At 34.2% G+C, this 21,928-nt stretch overlaps 1 protein-coding gene across 7 annotated transcripts in view; it reads right to left on the bottom strand.

Annotated features, from left to right (window-relative positions):
• The window catches only part of LOC111055253 (protein vein-like), a 133,162-nt gene that overhangs the window by 9,236 nt on the left and 101,998 nt on the right, over positions 1–21,928 (bottom strand). For 2 of the 7 annotated variants that reach the window (XM_039437740.1, XM_039437743.1), the window contains exons 5-6: positions 18,452–18,510; positions 1,791–2,048 (exon numbers count right to left, since the gene is read on the bottom strand). In XM_039437740.1, coding sequence (XP_039293674.1) covers positions 1,987–2,048; positions 18,452–18,510 — 121 coding nt within the window. In that variant the 3' untranslated portion in view covers positions 1,791–1,986. Of the gene's footprint in view, positions 1–1,790; positions 2,049–18,098; positions 18,511–21,928 lie in introns of those variants that run through there. The other 5 variants (XM_039437737.1, XM_039437742.1, XM_039437738.1 and 2 more) reach the window with 4 other exon arrangements.

Genomic DNA, 21,928 nt, shown 5'->3' with positions numbered 1-21,928 from the left:
TATATGATATTCCACTTGATTATTTGGCCTAAACTGTCCACTGAGACTGACCTCAAAATAATATTTCATTCAAGTTCAATTTTCAGTATCCACTAATCTGACTAGCATATCATTGAAAAATTACCAATTTTTCTTTACTATGGTGTTGAACATTATTCTACAATTATTATCATTCCCAAATCAAATAATACAGCAATTTATTATTCTTACAAGCCGACAAAATTGTATCGTGATAATTCTATCATAAAAAGCCGACAAAATCTCTCATTTCAAGAATAAGGGCGGAGCACTTCATGCTGAAACACATCAACAAATTCAAACCAAAGAAATACAAAATGTTCATGTAAAAACTTGCTTATGCTACAGTTTGTAGTGATAATAATATCTGTTTACTCGAGCACTATTCTCATTCTCTTACCATTCATTTATATTTTGATTACCGTATTTCATATTTTATTATCAATGATGAAAATGCTTTAATAATGATAGCAAAATTTATAATATTATGTTTTAATCTCTTTTTCATCATAGAATATTCTGGTGCTTCAGACTCACGTAAATAAATGTTCTAATTGGAAAGTATTGTGTTGGTCTGAATTCTACAAAGAATTGACTTTAGATCTCTAGGAACTATTATTATATTGACGATTAAAATATTTTTACTTGGACTATGACTTGCAAGAATTTAGATTCATTAAATAGTATCAATTCCATGCAAAACTTTCAAATTGTAATTTCAAGCACCCAAAAATATAAAATTCATTAATGTTAATGTATATTAATATTCATCAACGATAAAAATATTTCATTGAACCTTCACCATGGCCAAACTTACAGGATTTACCCTAATACTAATCAAGTTGTTATAAACCATGCAATTCTACCAGAATATTTCACAAATCGACATGAATTTAAGAAAAAACACATTTTATTGGTCTGTTTCTACCTTCTCATCACTCCACTTTTTCAAAATCATTATCATTTAATGAACATCAATCATTAAACAATGATGAACATTGAAAACTATCATTGAAGTAACTATCAATTTAATTATCACACAATTTTCCAAAAAGATTATAGCTTTTGTCATTTTGTAAATTTTGTCAAAGCTTTCTGTCATTTGCAATTGAGTGTTTGGGTATTGTATTCAAATTGTTTTGTTATTGATCTCCACTCGTTGAAAATATTATAATTTCAGAATATGATAATTTGTTCACTCTCTACTAAATGTTGGGGTCTGTTTCGTCACTCTTGAAACTACTCACTTTGACCATACCTTATAACCTTCCTGTTATTGCATGTATTTTATGAAATTTATAAAAAATGGGAGTATTTTCATTTCATTGAGTCGAATCATCAAATTGGAATTAAGATCATAAAATGTCAAATCATTCTGATAAACCATTTTTGTTGAGTATGAGAGGTGAAAAAAATTCTATGGAACAGACCCCGGATTTCATATTTGAAAAAAAACTGCATGCTTGGCAAACAATCATTTTCATGCACTAATTTACTACGTCTAGTGGAGAATATTAATCAAACAAGAATTGATACTTTAAGGATGCAGTTTTATTGAATTTTATCTGATCTCCACATTATGATTGGTAAGTTTTCGGATAATGTAAGATTATTAATAATTATCTCAGTATCTAGATTAATCTCAATATCTCGATCAGTTATTGATAGGTACCGTAATTATTATGATTATTAATAATTATCTCAATTCTTGTCTAGGAGGTAGTGAATCAAGGGGATAATGATGAAGTTTTACAGTTGCAATATTTGAATACCTGTTGAAAGCAACTGAAGACTGCTTTGAAGTAGGATCCTTTGGTCAAATAACCTTCTCGATATTGCACAGTAAAAAGCCTTAAGTTGCATTTGAAAGCCCATAAGATTGATTGCGAATGTGAGATGCGTGTGAGATGCAGTGAGATGAGTTGATTCTCAAATCTGCTTTGGTTGGGAGAGATCAATCAGTTTGGTTCAGTACTGAAGTCCAATGATACGTTCCGTGGAGTCGGTGCTCCACTCTTCAGGGTTCGTATCTGCACAGATGAGAACGTCCATTAATGATTTGCAGTTTTTCAAATTGAAACTTTCAAGAGTGTCATTCAAACCAGACAAAAACTATAAACCAGAGTTAATATCAGAAAAATAGTGGGCCCTATCTCTAGCACTTGGGATTCACTCACTTTCTTTAAGGGGTTTCAAACTGTAATATATTCAATATCTTTGTTCATTCTTGTTGATTTGAAAAATAAATTTAATAACTTTGTTTAAGTTCTGACACTGTGTTACTTGTAAATATTTGAAAAAAACACTTACTTTTCTTGGAGTATTGAGGAATGCATTTCACTCCTGAAGAGGAGCTTCATCAGCCTGACACCAGGGGCGCTTGCTTTTATGGTGTGATGATATTGAATCATCATATGACTAGTGTTTTTCTTCTTATGTTTCTGTTATCAGATGTTGAACTATTTATTCTAATTTTGAATCTGTTATGAATTTATTACTGATCAATAAAGCCTAGAATGCAGAGGTTTTTCATTACAATTTATTGATCAGTAATCCAAAATCATCAAATCAATTCATCTTATCAAATACGAGTCAATCAATTTCTATTCTCTATTTCACAATTTCTATTCAACAACAAATGTATAATCTTCAAATCTTTTCTGGAAACGAAAACTGAAAATTCGCGTTACGATGGACAAATTTTGAAACCAGACAAGTTTGATGGTGATCCGAATTCTCCAACAGCTCTACAAGAATGGAACTTCTGGCTAAAGACTTTTGAGAATTTTATCGCATCTTTTGACGAAGAAGACATCGATGATGAAAGTAAGTTGCGGTTGCTTACCAACTTTATATCTCATTCTGTTTATCAAACAATTGCCGACAAAAATTCATATACTTCGGCTATTGACGCACTAAAATCTGCATATGTAAAACCAATAAATGAAATATTCGCTAGACATAAATTGGCAACTAGAAAACAGTCTTCAGATGAGACAATTGACCAATATAACCAAGCTTTACAACAACTGAGTAAGAATTGTGGGTTTGCAGATGTTGATTCTGAAACTCATAGGAAAACATACATTCGTGATTCATTTATCCGGGGCCTCAGCTCTCATCAGATAAGACTGAGACTTTTGGAGTTTGACAAGCTAACTCTTGATGGAGCTATTGAAAAAGCACGTGCCTTGGAATCTGCCAGAATTCAATCAGCTTCTTACTCTTCTGAAATAACTCTTAATGCCACTTCAAATAATTCTTCAGAAAATTCATGTAAAGAAACAAATTTGTCAGCTGTAAAAACTGGAAGCTCAAGTTTTCAAAAATGTTATTTTTGTGGTCGTCAGCGACATAAAACACGTCAGCAGTGCCCTGCACTAAATGACTCATGCGAAAAGTGCCAGAAAATAGGTCATTGGAAAAATGTCTGCAAATCTACTAAAACTTTTTCATCTTCGGCGCTTATTGCAGCCTCTACTGTTCTTGAAAATGCTACAGTACAAGCTCAGGTAAACAACATTCCTACTTCTGCTTTGATAGATACAGGAAGCTCTGAGACATTTATTTCACACTGTTTTGCTAAAAAATGTGGACTTGAAATGTACCCTACAACTGGTGCAGTGTCCATGGCTTCAACATCACTAAGAAAGAACATTTCCTTTTATTGTGTAGCTCATTTAGAATTTTCAGGTCAGCATTACCCCAAAACAAAATTCAGTGTATTGCCTGATTTGTGTGCTAATGTTATTGTAGGACATGACTTACTCAATCAACACTCTGAACTTAGAGTTTCATTTGGAGGAACTAAACCCCCATTGACTATTAATTATCTGGCTCCAGCAAAGATAGAACCTCCACCACTTTTTGAGTTTTTAACTAAAGACATTAAACCTATAATTACTAAATCCCGAAAGCATTCTCTTGAAGACACTAGTTTCATGGAGAAAGAAATTGAGAAACTGCTAGCTGATGGAATTATTGAAGAAAGCAGGTCTCCCTGGAGAGCTCAAGCATTTGTAGTGAAGAACGAAAATCACAAAAAGCGAATGGTAATAGACTATTCTCAAACTATTAACCGATACACACATCTTGACGCATATCCCCTCCCTAGTCTTGAAGATATTGTTCTAAGGTCTCAAAAAACTCTGTATTCACCACTATTGACTTGAAAAGCGCTTACCACCAGGTACCCCTACGAGAAAAAGATCGACCTTTCACTGCATTTGAGGCATGTGCCGTTTGTATCAATTTCGAAGGCTTGCTTTTGGTCTGACAGATGGTGTACCCACTTTTCAGCGAGTCATTGATGATGTTATTAATAATGAAAAACTTGAAAAAACGTATGCATACCTGGATGATGTGACAATATGTGGTAAGAATCAGAAGGAACATGATTTGAATCTCAAAAAATTCTTAGATGCAGTAAAAATATAATTTTACAATCAATACAGAAAAAAGCAAATATTCACTTACTTCAATAAGCTTGCTTGCTATAAAATTGAAAATGGGACAATTTCTCCTGACCCTGAACGTCTGAAACCATTGCTCAATCTTCCACCCCCAGATAATAGAAAGGCTCTTGAGCGAACAATTGGAATGTTTGCACACTATTCCAAATGGATATCCAATTATTCAGATAAAGCTAAACGGCTTCTTACAGCAAAGACCTTTCCTTTGACTTCTGAAGCTATAGCTGACTTCAATCAACTCAAAACTGAGATTTCTAAGGCAGTAGTTAGTACAATTGACGACTTTGAACCTTTTGTGGTTGAAACAGATGCATCTGATTTTTCAATTTCAGCTGTCCTATCACAGTGTGGACGTCCAGTAGCATTCTTTTCTCAGAAGCTGAATGATAGTGAGCGTAAACATTCATCCATTGAAAAAGAGGCTTTTGCTATTGTGTGTGCTCTTAAAAAGTGGAGACATTTCTTACTTGGAAGATTCTTCAAAATTATCACTGACCAGCGCTCTGTATCATTCATGTTTGATATGACTCATCAAAATAAAATAAAAAATGAAAAAATACAACGATGGCGATTGGAGATGTCATGCTACAATTACGAAATAATTTACAGACCAGGAAAGGACAACCAAGTAGCAGATGCACTTTCCAGAGTGTGTAATGCAACTCAAACTGATAAATTACACTCCCTACACTGTGACTTGTGTCACCCTGGAGTGACCAGAATGATTCATTGGGTAAGAACTCATAATTTACCCTATTCAGTTGAGGATGTCAGAAAAATGACTTCTTCATGTCAAACATGTAATGCCATAAAACCTCAATTTTTCAAGAAATTGAAATCTACTCTCATAAAGGCGACACATCCATTTGAAAGATTAAGCATGGACTTCAAGGGTCCTCTTCCATCAAAAACTAAAAACAAATATTTGTTGACAATAATTGATGAGTACTCTAGGTTTCCGTTTGCATACCCTTGTCCGAATATGAATTCATCAACTGTAATTCAGTGCCTTGTGAACTTGTTTACCACATTTGGTTTACCTTCTTATGTACATACTGACAATGGAACCTCTTTCAAATCCAGAGAGCTGCAGGAATTCCTTCATAATCGAGGAGTAGCCACTTCCATGTCATCACCTTATAACGCACCAGGAAATGGCCAAATCGAACGAGAAAATGGTACAATTTGGCGCACAGTGTCTCTTACATTGAAGCATAGAAATTTGGATGTATCTGATTGGGAATCTGTGCTCCCAGATTCTCTACATTCTATTCGATCCCTATTGTGCACGGCTACTAATGAGACGCCACATGATAGGATGTTCCGACACCATAGACAATCATCTAATGGTATAGCACTTCCAACCTGGCTTGCCCCTTCAAACAAAGTCCTAATGAAAGTACCTATACGAAGAAGTAAATTCGATCCATTGGTCGAGGAGGTGGATATTCTTCAAATCAACCCACAATATGCCAAGGTACGGCTTAGTGATGGAAGAGAGACAACTGTATCATTGAAAAACCTTGCCCCTCGAGGAGAAGAGAGCATTCAAGAAGATAACGATAAAAATCAAGATGATACAAATGCAGGATCAAGCCTAGTGATCACGCAGAGCCTGAGAACAATCAAGAAAATTATCATGAAAATCAAGATGAAACAAATACAGGATTCCCCCTCAGTGATGAAGAAGAGCCTCCTGATGGCACCCTGCGAAGATCTTATAGAGAGCGCAAAATGCCTTCTTATTTGAAAGACTATTCATTGAATTCCTAAAGACGGGAAGAATGTGATGATATTGAATCATCATATGACTAGTGTTTTTCTTCTTATGTTTCTGTTATCAGATGTTGAACTATTTATTCTAATTTTGAATCTGTTATGAATTTATTACTGATCAATAAAGCCTAGAATGCAGAGGTTTTTCCACTGGCGCCGACTCCATAAGGCCTGGGTGGGCTCAAGCCCCCTCAAAAATAATTTTGGGGGGGCGGAGCCCCCCCAAAATTTCAATTGTCTAACTTAAAGAATCTGTTAAAAGTATACAGTTGACCGAGTATCAGAGTTATTGAAAACAGAAAACAGCGTTTTAATAACTGTTAAATATTCTTGTCATCCTTAAAATTTTAAATTAATCAATTTCAATGTTTAGAAAGTAAAGACAAAAGACTTCATAAAATAAAAAACCCGCAACTTTGTAGCTCTATAGGTCTATAGTTGCAACCAGTTAGCAAGCTATAAATAGGTTGCCTATGACTTTTGCCAAGGTCACTGCTCCCGGCCGGCCAAGGGAGGGGATGAAGCACCGCCATCTTTGTCTAGTGGAACCGCGTCAAACGGGTCAAACGGGACATCGTCCCTAGTAAACAAACACTTGCAGTCAGTTCCTATTAGTTCAGTTTACATCGTGTTTCGTTATATTGATGTGATTGAGTGATTGAGATTGAGTATTAGCAGTGAATATTGATGGAGTATCGAGTGTCAAGTGAATTATTGTAAGTGATACAATATGGACAAGTTAGTATTTATAAAGCGCGTGTTGATGAGATCGCAAAACCACTCCCAGCACTGGAATCATCTGTAGTGGTACCTGGAACATCTGCCAGTCCCAGTAATAGTGACAGTTTAGATTTGAACAGCAATAAAAAGGTAATCGGTAAGGGAAGATCCTTTCAGAAGTCATGGGTATCTAAATATTCTTGGTTAGAATATGAAAATAAAACTGACAAAGTATTTTGTAAAGTTTGCAAAGATGCAGAAGCGAAAGGCCTTATTAAGTTTACTCTAAAGAGAGAAGATGCTTTTACTTCTGTCGGCTTTTCAAACTGGAAAAGGGCCTTGGAAAAGTTTCGTACTCATGAAACTACCAATGTTCACAAGGAGAGTATTCTTAAATTGTCAACTGTTTCAAACTCAAGTGTAGCTGCCCAGTTAAATGAGCAAATAGATAATGACATGAAAAAAGCCCGGTTAGCGCTAACTGCTATTTTCACAACTATGAAATTCCTATGTAGACAAGGTCTAGCAATTAGAGGCCATGAAGACAAAAACTCGATTTTTTTTTGCAACTATTGGAACTCAGGGAAGAAGATGTCCCGGAATTAAAAGACTGGCTAAATCGTTCAGGTTTTAAATGGACATCCCATGATATTCAAAATGAAATAATCGATTTGCTAGGTCAGTCTGTTCTGCGGTCGGTCTTATCTAACATTAAAAAATGTGAACACTTTTCCATCATGGTGGATGAAACAAGTGATGTTTAGATCCACGAACAAGTATCATTTTGTATTAGGACAGTAAATGATGATTTGACCACCAATGAAGATTTTATTGGATTATATGAAACGCCAAACACTGATTCTAAAACTTTGTTTACTATTGTCAATGACATTCTGTTACGTTTGGATTTGCCCATTGAAAAATTGAGAGGACAGTGCTACGATGGTGCTTCTAATATGAGCGGGAAGTTTAATGGACTGCAAAAGTTAATTTTAAACTTGCAACATCAGGCCATTTTCGTCCACTGTACTGCACACAGTCTTAATTTAGCAGTTGAAGACAGTCTTCGGTGCCTGACTTGTATGAGAGACATTATGAACCTTGCAAAGGATCTATTCAATAATATTAGAGAATCCCCAAAAAGGATGGAACTATTCAGAAGTGTAATCAGTGCCAATGCTACCGTTCTACATGATACATCAGGAATTCGACCACTTTGCCCAACTCGATGGACAATGAGAGCATCAAGTGTGCAACAAATCTTGAAGAATTATGAAAATATTTTGGAGTTGTTTGAAACCATCTCTTCCTTGGATAAGAACGATGCAGGTTATAAATGTGCAGGCTTTTTGGAATCAATGCTGACTTTCAAGACTTATTTCCTTTTACAGGTTTATTGCTATGTAATGAACCCAGTTGAAGAGGTAAATTGCAAAGTTCAATCACCTGATTTGAGCGTAACTGATTTAGAAGATATGTTTATTAACCTAGTCTGTATTTGGAAGAAAAGCGTGGAGGGTTTGAGGACTTCTGGAAGTTTTGCCTATCAGTGAAGCCACCATCAGTAGCTGAACCGGAACTAGCAAGAAAACGCTGCATTCCTCAACGGTATGAAAACAAGGAGGCTGGAGCACCCCACACATTCAACACACCAGCTGAATTTTTTAAAATCAAATACATTGAAATTTGTGAAACTGTGAGGTCTTGTGTTGCCAGCAGATTTGATGCAACAGGACTGTCAAAGGTCATTGCAGTGGAAAGGGAGTGTCTGTCTGTTTTAAACGAAGGACAAAAAAGTGATATGACACGCTCTAAAGAGTTTTTTCAAAATGATCTGGACACTGACAGATTATTCTTACATTTGTCAATGTTAAGTGACATTTCCAAACAAAAGAAGCTGCAACTTCGTACGTTGAATGATGTTAAAAAGTACTTTGAACTAGAACCCAGTGTGAAGGAAATGTTACCAGAACTTGTGAAAGGCTTGAAACTGCTTCAAGTTGTACCGTGACGTCAGCAACTAACGAATGTTCATTTAGTGCCCTGCGCCGCCTCAAAACCTACCTTAGAGCTACAATGGGACAGAAAAGACTCAACAACTTAGCGATAACTCATGCTCATCAAGATATTTTGGAAGAAATAGACATTTGTCAAGTCATCAACGAGTTCATTAAAAGGAATCCAGTCAAAAGATCCAGTTTTGCACTCTTCTAAGGACAAACTGTTCTGTTTTCTCTTCTAAGGATAAAAGTTTCAGTAAAGCCTCAAATTCTGTTTACTTTACATTCTAATGTCAATTTTTCATGTCATGTTTTTTAAAGACAGTTTTCAGCAATTCTTTATCTCAGAATTCTGTTATTTAGGCTACAATAATTTCATTCAATACTACTTAAATTATTTTTTAAAGAGGTTGGCTGTATTTTAAACACAAATACAAAAACACACATACATTAAAAATACAAGAACTTAATTTTTGATTGAAACTTATGTAACCTTTACCTAAAATAAATAGAATATTTTTGATTGAAACTTATGTAACCTTTACCTAAAATAAATAGCTTTTGAACCTCTTAGTAACAGTCAGTTTTGTTACCTATTTTTTCATCCATACTTGATTTTCTAACTTTGAATTCTAAGCAAATTATCCTATTAAAGAGCTAAGTTGAGAACAAAATTTTTCAATAGGCCTAGGTTTCATAACAGGCGATGGACCTATTTATTAAAACTTATACATGAAGTTGATTGGTTTACTGTTAATTACACTTTTAATGTTGTTATAAAAGAACAAAAACAATGAGCAATCTTCACTTAAAAAGTTGAAAAAATACTTCAAACAAATTTTATATGCTCAATAAAAAGCAATTTTTTATTTTATTTTAGTCAAAACTTGATTGTTACTCATCATCCAAACAAATTGTATTGTGTTTTGAGGTTTTTTTCCCTGGTTTATTAATACTGTGTAAGTAAAAAGATAGCCTAAAAATGCTTCTGAGCACCTTAAAATTTCAAAAAATTTCCGGGGGAGTACCCCCGGACCCCCCTGTTCCTGGGGGGTATTCCATACCCCCCAGACCCCCCGGTGCAATTGAGCCCACCCAAAGTTTTTGTTAAGTCGGCGCCCATGGGTTTTTCATTACATATGGATTGGACTGTGTGGGCAAAATGTGGGAAAAATTACATTTGACTTGAAGTTTATTTGATCATTTATTAAATTGGATTTTATGTTCTTGAGGTTTTTGAAAATTTCGTATTGTTCTAGTTTTTTTTAGTTTCTGGCTTTTTTGAAGAATGTGTAGGATTTCAATGTCTTTCTATGTTTTTGTGAGTTTGTCCTGTGGCTATTACAGACATTGAAATGCTACACATTCTTCAAAAAAGGCAGAGACTCAACACATTAGAACAATACGAAATTTTCAAACACCTCAAGAACAAAAAATCCAATTTAATAAATGATCAAATAAACTTCAAGTCAAATGTAATTTTTTCCCACATTTTGGCCACACAGTCCAATCCATAAAAGAAAGCGCCCCTGGTGTCAGGCTGATGAAGCTCCTCTTCAAGAGTGAAATGCATTCCTCAATACTCCAAGAAAAGTGTTTTTTTTTCAAATATTTACAAGTATAGTTCAGATGTCTGAACTATAACAAAGTGACAAATGAATTACTTGAGATTACCCAGAAACCACTCAGTTATGTGACTACTATTGAGATGAATATGATAATCAAATAAGTTTATGTTAGTAATAAAGAGTGCCAAAACCAAATAGAGGCCCAACAAAAATTATTTGCAACAAAAAACTACATTTTTATTCATTTCCAGCTTGACATTGTGATTAGTGACGTTAAAAGTGATTACTAGTCTATAAGTAGAATGATAAATCAACATTTTCAGTAGACCTGTTAAGGTTCACTCGAACACCAAAATCTTGAAATTAATAATATTTTTTAATAGTATTAAATATGGTTACGGTACTGAATGAATAAAATTGAATGTAGATTCAATTATAAACTAATGATGGTAATGTTGTTGATCAAATGAAGATAAAATAGATTCTAATAAAAAATCGATACTACATTCATGATACCGTATTGAGAAAGGTCAGAGATGAAAAGGATAAGTTTAAAATCAGATGGAATGAATTACAAAGCCTTTATCAAGTATAATATTATAATATTTTACATAAACTTTTAATAAGCATAATCTCTTAGAAATGAGAGTATTTTTATCTGGTGATACTGATTTTATTTGAATCTACTTTGAACATAATTATTGTAATAATGTGTGAATTGGAAAATATAAAATTATGATGATTATTCTCATATTTGGGATTCAACTGAAAATTTTGAAGGCTTTGATATTAGCAATGTTTGGAAGATGATTGAGTGAGCTCAGATGAGAAATAAAAACTTTATTAAATTTATGAGTTGGAGGTAGGTAACTTGTTGAAAGACGTGTAGCTCTAATACCGAATCCAACGATTCTTATTTACATTCTATCTGCTAATGATGAAACAAAAACAGCAGTATAGGCAAATTTCAATGCATACCCAAAACAATGCAAATTTAAACTATTCGTTATTTTTGAATCGGTGTAATGTATAAATTAAGAGCGTTAGCGTAATTGGGGAAATCAACTGCCCCTTATTTCTTAGGAGATTACTATTCTTCCAAGTGAAAGTAAATGGTATAATAAAATAAAACAGTTCATCACTTGAACATTTTAACCCCTACTATTGTATTTTTGGGGTTGAGAGCATGCCGTGGAGAGGATACCATATAAGGAGAGCAATAGTAGAAAGGATACTATTTCATTAATAATAAAGATAAATATTTTAGTAGCCTAGGCATCCAATTGGCTGTGAGGCTGATCATATATTTATATTGAGTATTTCATCCTACTCAATCAATATTTTTACTCAATTTTGAAGTATTGAAATCATTATTTTATGAGAGAGATAATTTGTTACAGGGATCAATTTTTTACAGGAAAGATTACTATATTACTACTTTACAAAACAATTATATCGATTCATACCCAATTAGTACCTAGAACGATTCAAGCTTTGTTATAAATGTAGCCTATTTACAAAAGCAGGAAGAAACCTAAGTGGAATTACCATATAGACTATGTAAAACTAATAAATTGCAAAATTAGATCGGGCTTTGATACATGGGGTTCTAATATGTGACAACCTCACTTGGAAATCTTCAAGAGGAATTTGTTGTTGAGTTTCTCGAACAACGGACAACACATAAAATGAATCCAACTCACAACACAATATGAATATTAAAAAGCAACAACACTAATCATAGAACTCTTCTAAGTCGCTCGATTCAATTTTTGTTGGGACCTAATTTGGTTTGAGTGCTGTTAGTTTTCAAAAAGTAAAATTAGTTATGAAAAAGAAAACGGAGAAATGTTTTATCGTGCTTTTACTTACAACTTTATGTTACTAGCCAATCTTTGGTACAGCTTGGCGCTGTTCCCTCTCGCTCTTTCTCTTTCTCTTTCTCTCCCTATCCACTCCAGTCAATCATTGGAAATACTTTCGGCTAATCACTCAAAACAATATTAAAGTATCCTTACATAATTTCAACCACTTTTTTTCTTCACTTATCAAGCTGTCACTTGAAAAAAAAAACACTTTTGACGTTGAGTTGAGAAAGTTAAATTTAATATAGTTTTATCCTGTTAGGAAACACAGATACCATACATTCGTACTGAATAATCTTATTAATATGAAAATAAGATTCGTTCAAGTATTTTACACTTAATTATTCTTTTAAGGTTCTTCGAGAAGTTGTGTTGATGTTTTTTATTGGATGACTATTACAGATTATTCAAAATGTTCTTAGCTAGCAATCTTACACAGTTAAAAAATTTTATAGGCTTATAATTTATTCTATAAAGTAGGCAAACTTTATCTTTAAAAAAATATTGAACTGAGAATGTTCCTGATCTATAGTTGAATTTCCGCTTGTGTAGAAGTATATGACTTCAATAACATAATCCTTTCCTAGAGTAAAGAGAAAATTTTTATCAAACTCCCTGAAAGTTGATTCTCTAAATTTAAAGGTCTACTCATTTTAGAAGTGCAATCTTGTTCTTATCTGTTGGTTATAGTCCTTCTTCTTAGTCAAATTCGTTCACAGAATGATGAGATGTGGAAGATCAAAAAATGTTAAAATTTCTGTATGTATGGTACATTTTATCAAATTATATTTGTTGTGAGGTGGATTGATTTGATTGATTGTTTCCTTTGAACGGATCTCCAAGGCGTAAAAAATGACAATTGAAATTTAGAAGTACCGTACCGGTATATGAAAATGCAGAATAAAATAATAATATAGCCCTGTTGAATATTGAAGGATACAGATAGATTCTACCATTCTAGTGGAATTTTTGTCTATTGAAATCTCAATAATGGCGGGGATTGTAGTTGATTTGTAAGTTAGTCTCAATTGTTTCCAACAGTGAAGTCCCAATATGCAATAGCATACAACTTGTAGATAATTAAACGAGATCTATAATAATACTCTTTCCAGAAAAAAACGTATAAAAAAGGGAATCTTTACCTTGCGTTACTGGTAGAATTTTGTTTGAGATAATATTATTTGTGTAACTGGTTTAAATGATTAAAAATAACTGATTTCCCACTGAAAACCTTCCAATAAGTGAATAATGTTTTAGGATTTACATAATTCCTTTAGGACAAACTTGTTACCTCCACCAAAGCTCCTACATCTCATGCTGAGCAACTACTATTTGAACATCACATTATTAACAATGATAATAATTATAGTACATTCCAGTTGAATAACATCGAAATAATTTTATCCTTATTTTAGTTAGGTTTGAATGATATTCAACGATTATGAAAAATACCTTTACTGTTTAATGGAATTAATCCAGAAACAAAATGAATGAAATTTTTACAATGAATTGTCCTGATTAAAGTATTGAAATACTTTCAAACATTATCTCCATTCTTTAGTAGTTCCTAAAAATTTTCTCTGTAGCTACCCGAGATATTGTAGTGGATATTTTTATTGAAGAAGAATTGATTATGATTAATTGAATCAGTCATGATAGATGACAGGATATGTCAACTTCTAGTCATTCTCATTTTTATATCAATATTTTAAATCAGCCACTGGTTCTTTCCTACGCTTTTCTACGAGTACCGTATAATAATTATTATAAATTCTTTATCATTCTTTATTTTTTTCCAGTGAATTCATTTTCTCCACAAATGTTCTATAATTTATTTTTCATTCGCAAATTCTGATCTCTCGCAAAAATATCTTCATCTTCTTCTTCCCTCTCACCTCTCCCCCTCTTTTGACGTCGTAATCCTCCTTCTCCTCCAGCTTCTTGTTTTTCTTCTCCCCCTTCTTCTCTCTCTTATATTCACAAGCCCGCCCATCCAGGTAGGCCTAAGTAGTAATCTGAAGATGTAATAGTAGTATAAACGTCATAATTTCTCATCCACAACATAAACAGCTTCACCAGTTGCTCGTTTGTTATGTACGGTTTTATCGACTCATATTTTTCCTTTTTTCTTTGACTGGTGTGTCGATATGATTGTAAAACTTTTTCTACTCTTCCCCTTGAAGACCGTTTGCATCTTTTTCTCCTTATTCTACTGGCATCACATCCCATTTTCATCTTATTTCTTCTCTTTTCTTCTTCCAATACTCCCTCCATCCGTTCCTGAGTTGCCTACACTTTTCCCAATTTCTTCCAGTTTCCGTTCTCTCTAATGTCTTTTTCATTTTTCTTGTCTCAAATGTCCTTTACTCTCTTTCATCCTTCTTATTTGCTGGTAACTTACTCTTCGCATCCTGCTTTGCATTCTAGTTCTCAAATTCTAATTCTCGACAGCTTCTACTAGAATCTTCTATTTTTCCTTCTATCCTCAGATTGTCTGTCGCCCTTCTGTCTGTCTGTCTATCTTCTACTCCTATTCTACTATCTTCCTACCTACTATTCTACTATTCTACTCCTATCTTCTACTCCTATTCTACTAAACATTTCCATCACCTATGATCTTCACCTTCATTTGCCGGCCAGATAGCCGAGTTGACTAAGGCTTTGCACCCTTCAGTCTGCTAGTGCTACCTGGTCACGGGTTCGAATCCCGCCGAATCCCATCGAATAGGCATGGACGTTTCATCATCTCATAATTCATCCTCGCAATTCTCATTAGCCACGCACAAGCAAGAAAAGCTCATGTGGACATGATCCAATAAAAAAATTCTACTTCTTTCTCCTGTTCTGATTCTCTTTCTCCTTTCCTAATACCCTTATTCCTTGACCTCAACTGTTCTACTAGAACTGTCACTTCTTCTCTCTTCATCCTGCTTCATCTATTCTTCGCCACCTTTGACTCTTCTAAACATCCCATCCATTTCTCTCACCCACTCTTCCATCTCCTATCCATTTCCCTCAACTTCTTCTACTTACCCTCTTATTTGACCTTCCCCCTTGCAGCGTTCATACAATAGAATGCCAACATCAAATCTTTTCAAATAGAGAGGTCTTCTCTCAACTTTGCGTGGGGCATCCACCTAAGAAACCGCGATAGTGTATTATTAATAACAACAATATATTATTTATACTGGGAGACTCTGGATTATGAGAAATCGCTATACTGACAACCCAAGGGCTCGTATATCTGTATAGTGTATTATACTGAAGTGTATTGTGATTTTGGGTGATGAGGTGGTTGTATACATATAGATGCATGTGTGTATTGATAATGCCAGTTAAATAAATACCTGTTTTTCTGCTGAGAAGTATTGTAATTTCGGGTAGCTGATCTGGTTGTATATCTATGTAGGTGTGTGGGGATGGCTTGAGGTAGGACAGCTGCTGCTTGGCTGCCGTATATGGCCCGTAATTTACATATGAGACATGAAAATGCGTAGAAGAGGCAATTATAAATAATGTATCTGTTACAGGGCCGGCGGGGAACTATCTAGGTTACAACTGGCGACTTGGGGTCACGTGATATCTCAGGTCGACCACACAAGAGGCCCTCAACTTGCCTCCCCCCTCCTCCTCATCGCCTTGATCAATTATCTTGCCGACTGAGGAGGACTGAGGAGGACCACACCACACTGCTGGCTGGCTGCACATCTCAGGCTCAACAACAGCAACCACTCTATCTATCCACTCCGTCGACGATGATGCTACTACACAAACTACTACTTACTACTACAATCCCTCCTTCTCCCCCACTCAAATACCCCCCCCCCCCCCCGATCTAAGCGCCCGTTTGTCTGCTGCCTCTACCCACCACAACAAGCCAAATCACAAAACAAGGATAAAGTTAGTGATGATCTTCTCCTCCCTCACTCACTCAATATCTCTCTCTCACTCTTGTTGAGCCTGTCTAGGGTCGTCATCTCTATTATGTACTACGACATCTCAATTAGCCCCAGCTCTGTTTACTCCCTTCCACCTCACCACCCAGGCTTCTACCATCGGCACAACTAACTTTTTGTGCACTGGGAAAAAATGACCTAACTGGATTTTTATCGGTGATGATTGCGTGTTAAAAGTGTGTAACGTGAACCAGATATAAATATATTTTTTAAAGGTACAGTACCTAAAGAAAGAGGAAACTCATGAGAGTTTAATCTATAAACGGTGATGGAATCTACAATCTTCATGACATAAGTAGAATCTGCAATATTGAAGGCTCTTACCTGATTCTGTAATGTTCATCAAGTAATATTTTGTTACTTGTGAGAGCCTGTTTGTTCTCTATTTTCTATATAGTGTTTGGAAACCTATTCTTCATATTAAAAGATCATAGTATATGAACATACAGTTAAATATTTAAATTGTCAACACAATGAAGTTTGAAAACAAAATAAAGTGTAACAAGATTCAGTCTTGGATGTTGTCGACTAATTTTATATGAATTTGATTCCTGGGGGCTAAAATTCAGGCTAAATGAAAATTCAATTCATTTAATCATTATTTGTGAGGTATTCTAGTTCACTATAACAGCTCTTCAGTGAAAACTATAGAGAAATACCGTTCTGTATGCAAATAAACTAATATCTAGTTTGGAAGGGAAATTTATTTCGACTTTAGCATATTATGAGAAACATTTTCAGCAGTATTAGAGAGCAAGAATCAAACATGTGAATAATCTATAACAGTAAAGGGTGGTGACAATTCATACAACATAAGTATATGATAAATTGTTTGAACTTTTCAAGCTTTGAATCTTCAACAGAAAAATCATTGTTTTGAATCCAGTTTTTCAAATTAAAATATAAAAAGATATGCTACCTACTAAAATGAGCTTCAATATGCGACGATTCCTGGAAGCGCCACAAAGTTGAAGTTATTCTAGTAGTAGTTCACTGAATTACCGCTAGGTAGCGTTAGCATACTGCTGCGCTGTGGAAGGATTTCCAGCCCAGTAGTCTGCTATTGTTTTGGGTGAGACTTATTTACTTATGCCCATAGAGATACCATTTTTAGTTTTTCTAAAATAGATATCATTCAATAAATCAATTATTATATAATCATTGAGATCTCTTCAATAAATGCACTTATTATTCCGAATGAGTTTTTAAGAAATCCAGGAGCACCTTCAGATGGAAGTCTGAGAAAGTTATGTACATTGACAAAATTAGTTTTGGGAACTGAAATTGTTAGAGATGAAAATTGTGAACGATTTGCCTTATTTTGAACTTTCATCTCAGGCACTCATCAAGGGACGAATAGAGGAGTTTTCGTAACTATTATTGTAACAATAGGCTACTAAAATTATTTTCACTTTAAGGATATATTTCTCAATACTATTATAATTCTTCGCGCACCTAGGTAAATCTATTATTAAACAGTTGATAGGAGAATCCTCAGAACATTGGACTTCCAAATCAATACTCTCAAGATTTGTAGGGTGAGTAGAGTACCTCAAGTACCATACGGAAATGATGTTCTAAATAGATATAGAATACTCTAGAATTTCCATTGAACTCGTTTGCACCATAAATTGTCAAACTGATCAAAATGAAAAAGGAAAAACTGATAGAGGATACCACTTTGCAGTTTGTACTGAAGCAAATAAATAATAACAAAAACAAATTATTACAACAAAACATAATTCTGTATTTCTTTGGTTGAAAATTATAGTTGGTCAGATATATTACAAAAGAGAACGATAATCTCCGTTTAGTACTTCGTTTCAATAAATAATAATTATACTAATCATAGAAATATTCACTAGCTATTGATAGAATTAAATATTAAAATAGTTAACTTAGTCAGTAATGTTTGTCTACGTTCGTTTCTTAGTCGAGTCTAACCATTTGGTAAGTCCGCAGCAACCGACAGCGTTTAATCAGCAATTTAATAGTCTAATTTTATCGGGTTTACTTAGCAGTAATACGAGGAAGAGATTCCAAGCTTGCAGATGTATGTCATTGGCCGATACATACTGCTCTTGTTATAGACGTCCTTGCTTTCGCAGCGCGGTCCCTTGTAGCCTTCTGCGCACCTACAACCACACAACACAACAAACTTTACAACTTTTTCTGAAAATTGATTCAAAAATAAAAATGATATTGATAATAAATTATAGATCAATTATGGCGGAATGACAATAGTTAATTAGTATGTTGTTGAAAATTGTTTCAGAGGACCACTAGAAAAACCTTAGAGATTCAAAGAGACTAAATTTTAATAGATTTGTAACAATGATAAGATAACTTTCCAAGAGATTCATAGAGACTAACTGATACTAGACAAACCTTAGATAAACCCATAGATTCTATGAGCTAAAATTCTTGGTTTAAATTTTAAAATTTTTGTAGAAAGTGTATAGCATATATTGTTGAATAATTTAAAGAAATATAATTGAAGAGCATTCTGCAAACACATTTATCAACTGAAGTGGACCCATGCACTCTTGAGCTGGCCACTAACGAATCTTCCAACAGAACACCCAAAATGGCTTACAATCAGCTGTTGATGAGAATTAGTCAATCAGAGATCATTCTGGGTCCTGTGTTGTATTGTTGTAACGCTTTTTAGTCAGCATGATTTACCAAATTGATAAGCACGGCCAAATTGATTAACAAAATTCATGAACTTTCTCACCAAGTGCGCTTCAAGAGTCAATCAGAATAGTTCAACCAGCTAATAGATTCAATTTTCAGCTAGCAACAAAAGTGTGCTTGGCTGGAAACGTTTTCAAGAATCACATAATATGCCGCTAAGTATGATAAATATAATAAGCATAACAATCGCCGCTAAGTATACAGGAATAGAGAAAATATGATTTTTGAAGGTAAGAGTCAACCAGCTAATTAATTTAAATTTTCAGCTATTAATCCGAGTGTGCTTGGCTGAGAAAGTTTTCAAGAATCACATATTAATACGCCGCTAAATATACATGGAATGAGGAAGATCTTAATTTTGGAGGTGATTGGCTGTGTGAGAGTCCTCACACTACACTGTACACTTACATAAAATCATGGAAAGTTCTGGATTGCATTGAATAGTTTTTGATCTTGGACTTACAGTTGACAATATCATAGATCATGGAATAAGAATGGATAAATAGTAGTCTTCCTATGATTTCTCTATGATAGTATTAATTCATTATCAATGAATTTACCTACTGTATTGGTCTTGATGAATGAATAACAAGGGTTTCATTCATTGACCCTAATAGCTGATGTTATGCTTTCACAGAGATATAACTTCTCTGATAGTGATAGAGGATACTAACTTAATCATATTAAGGAGTTAAGAAATGGGTGTGCACTCTAAGAATCAATCAGAAACATTCTTTGCAGCTATCACACCGTTATTGACAATTCAATTTCAAGTCGTTAGTTGGATCAAAATTATGTTAAATGGTCGTACTTTTTGGTGAAAGATTTGGATGGAATTGAATTAATACCCTCATTATTGTTAGTTTTTCTCTTTCAGCAATATTGCAAATATCAAGCTTTGTTGGAGAAATCCCAGTTGCTAGTTTCCAAGCATTTTTTTTAAGGTTCACTCCTGATTGAAATGGTTTGATATCTGTGTTCTAATACAATTCAGGTGAATTTCTCCCGTTGATACACAATTGAGGTTTAGTAAAAGTTGAATGTGAAAGCCCTGCACAAAACTATTCACTAGTAAAATCTGACGGAAGCCATTTAATGTCGCGTCTTTGTAATGCTACTTAAATACTGAGATTTTTTCCGAATGCAGTGAACGCATATCTATTCCCAAGTGAAGGCTATTAATGAACATCGGTGACAAATAGTGTCAACGATCAGGGAAGGCGGCAGATAAATTATTGTGCAGCAGCTTCACAAAATGAGCACTCTATAATCTACCATCTTAAGAATAGTCTAGACTAAGTTGGTTTTGTTTCAAGCTTAATTGTTTCTCCAGTGACGGTATTTTTTGTTGCAGGCGACACTGATCCTCCTCAGTTGTTGAGAAGGAATCTATTTGGGGCGAGGTAGCTTCCGTAATAGAATCACTTGGGAAGGAACGTCTTGCCCAATGTAAAGCAAGTTGTGATGAGGGTTACTTCTGTATTTTTGAAATTCACTTCTTTTATGGAAGTTTTTAGTAATAAGAATGCGTCTCTTATGAGCATTGATATCAAATTTAGTCATGTTTGGAAATCACGAGTGATAGTGATAGAAATAATCAGCCGGATTAGGCATGGATTGGACGATGTGTGATGTTTTCCTTTTTCAACAATTTTGGACCATTACATCTTTTCCAACTGTATTTGAGAAAGTATCAATTGTAATTGAGAATAGTCATTTGTATTTAAGAAAACGTCAGATGTAAATGAGAATAGTCAATTGTATTTGAGAAGTCATTACTTGTAATAATTGAGAAAAGTGAATTTTATTTGAGAAAGTATCATTTCGATTTGAGAACAGACGATTTGAAATCGAGAAGTTGTAATTGGAAAATTATTTTGAAACCCAGTTCTTCCAGTACTTATATTTTTCATAACACTGTACTCATATAAAATAATATAATATATATTTAAAATTCCAATAAAACGTTTAGTTTTTGAATAAAACATTATTTTCAAGCTCCAAAATCCATTGAAGAATTGCTGAATTGTTTGATCTACTGTAGAGATTCAATTGATTGATGATAAAGTTCAATTGCGCCGTAAACATAGAGAATTTGATCTTCATTAAGTGAAGCATCAAAATGTTTGGGGACAAAAGTCGTGTTGCCAATACATACATAGAAATAATACTCATTAATCATTCGTAAACAGTACAGGGGGAATTCTCTCACCATTGAAAATATTAATTTTTCCCCATGCAAAGCCTATGATAGTAATTGGAATACTGTGTACGTAGTACAGTATCCTTTCCTGCTCAAATCAAACCTGTACTGTAGGCTGCAGAAGAGTCACAACATGTCAATTGGAAAATTTTCTCATTTTCAATTGATATCTTCTCATTTACATTTGACGATTTCTCAAATACAATTCACTATTCTCTAATACAATTGATACTTTCTCAAATAAAATTGGAAAAGGTGTAGTAAGACCACTAGTCGGATCTTTCACCGTGGATCTTTCACCAATCACGCTCTGATTGGTTCTCCAACTTCAGTCTAGTCATTGGAAAACAAAGGCTTGTCGGATGTCGGATCTTCGTGCTGGACCTCAAGTTGATCAGATTGGACCAACATCCGAAACATCCAAGAACCCCTTACACGGTTCAACGTCAAATACAACATTGAATTTTGGACAACCAATCGGAAAGTGAATGTCCTGCTTGAATGTGAAATGGACTCAGATTCTTGAAAGTGAAAAATAACATATTTTGTGTTAGCGTATATTAATTTAATGTTACCGTAAATTTTGGAGACCTGTTGCTATCTCCTAGTAATAACTACATGATTATTTGTGATTGTAATTTATTAATGAATGA

The sequence above is a fragment of the Nilaparvata lugens genome, chromosome 11, assembly GCF_014356525.2.
Source record: "Nilaparvata lugens isolate BPH chromosome 11, ASM1435652v1, whole genome shotgun sequence".
NCBI classification, from domain to species: Eukaryota; Metazoa; Arthropoda; class Insecta; order Hemiptera; family Delphacidae; genus Nilaparvata; species Nilaparvata lugens.
This window is presented reverse-complemented; position numbering and strand designations above follow the sequence as displayed.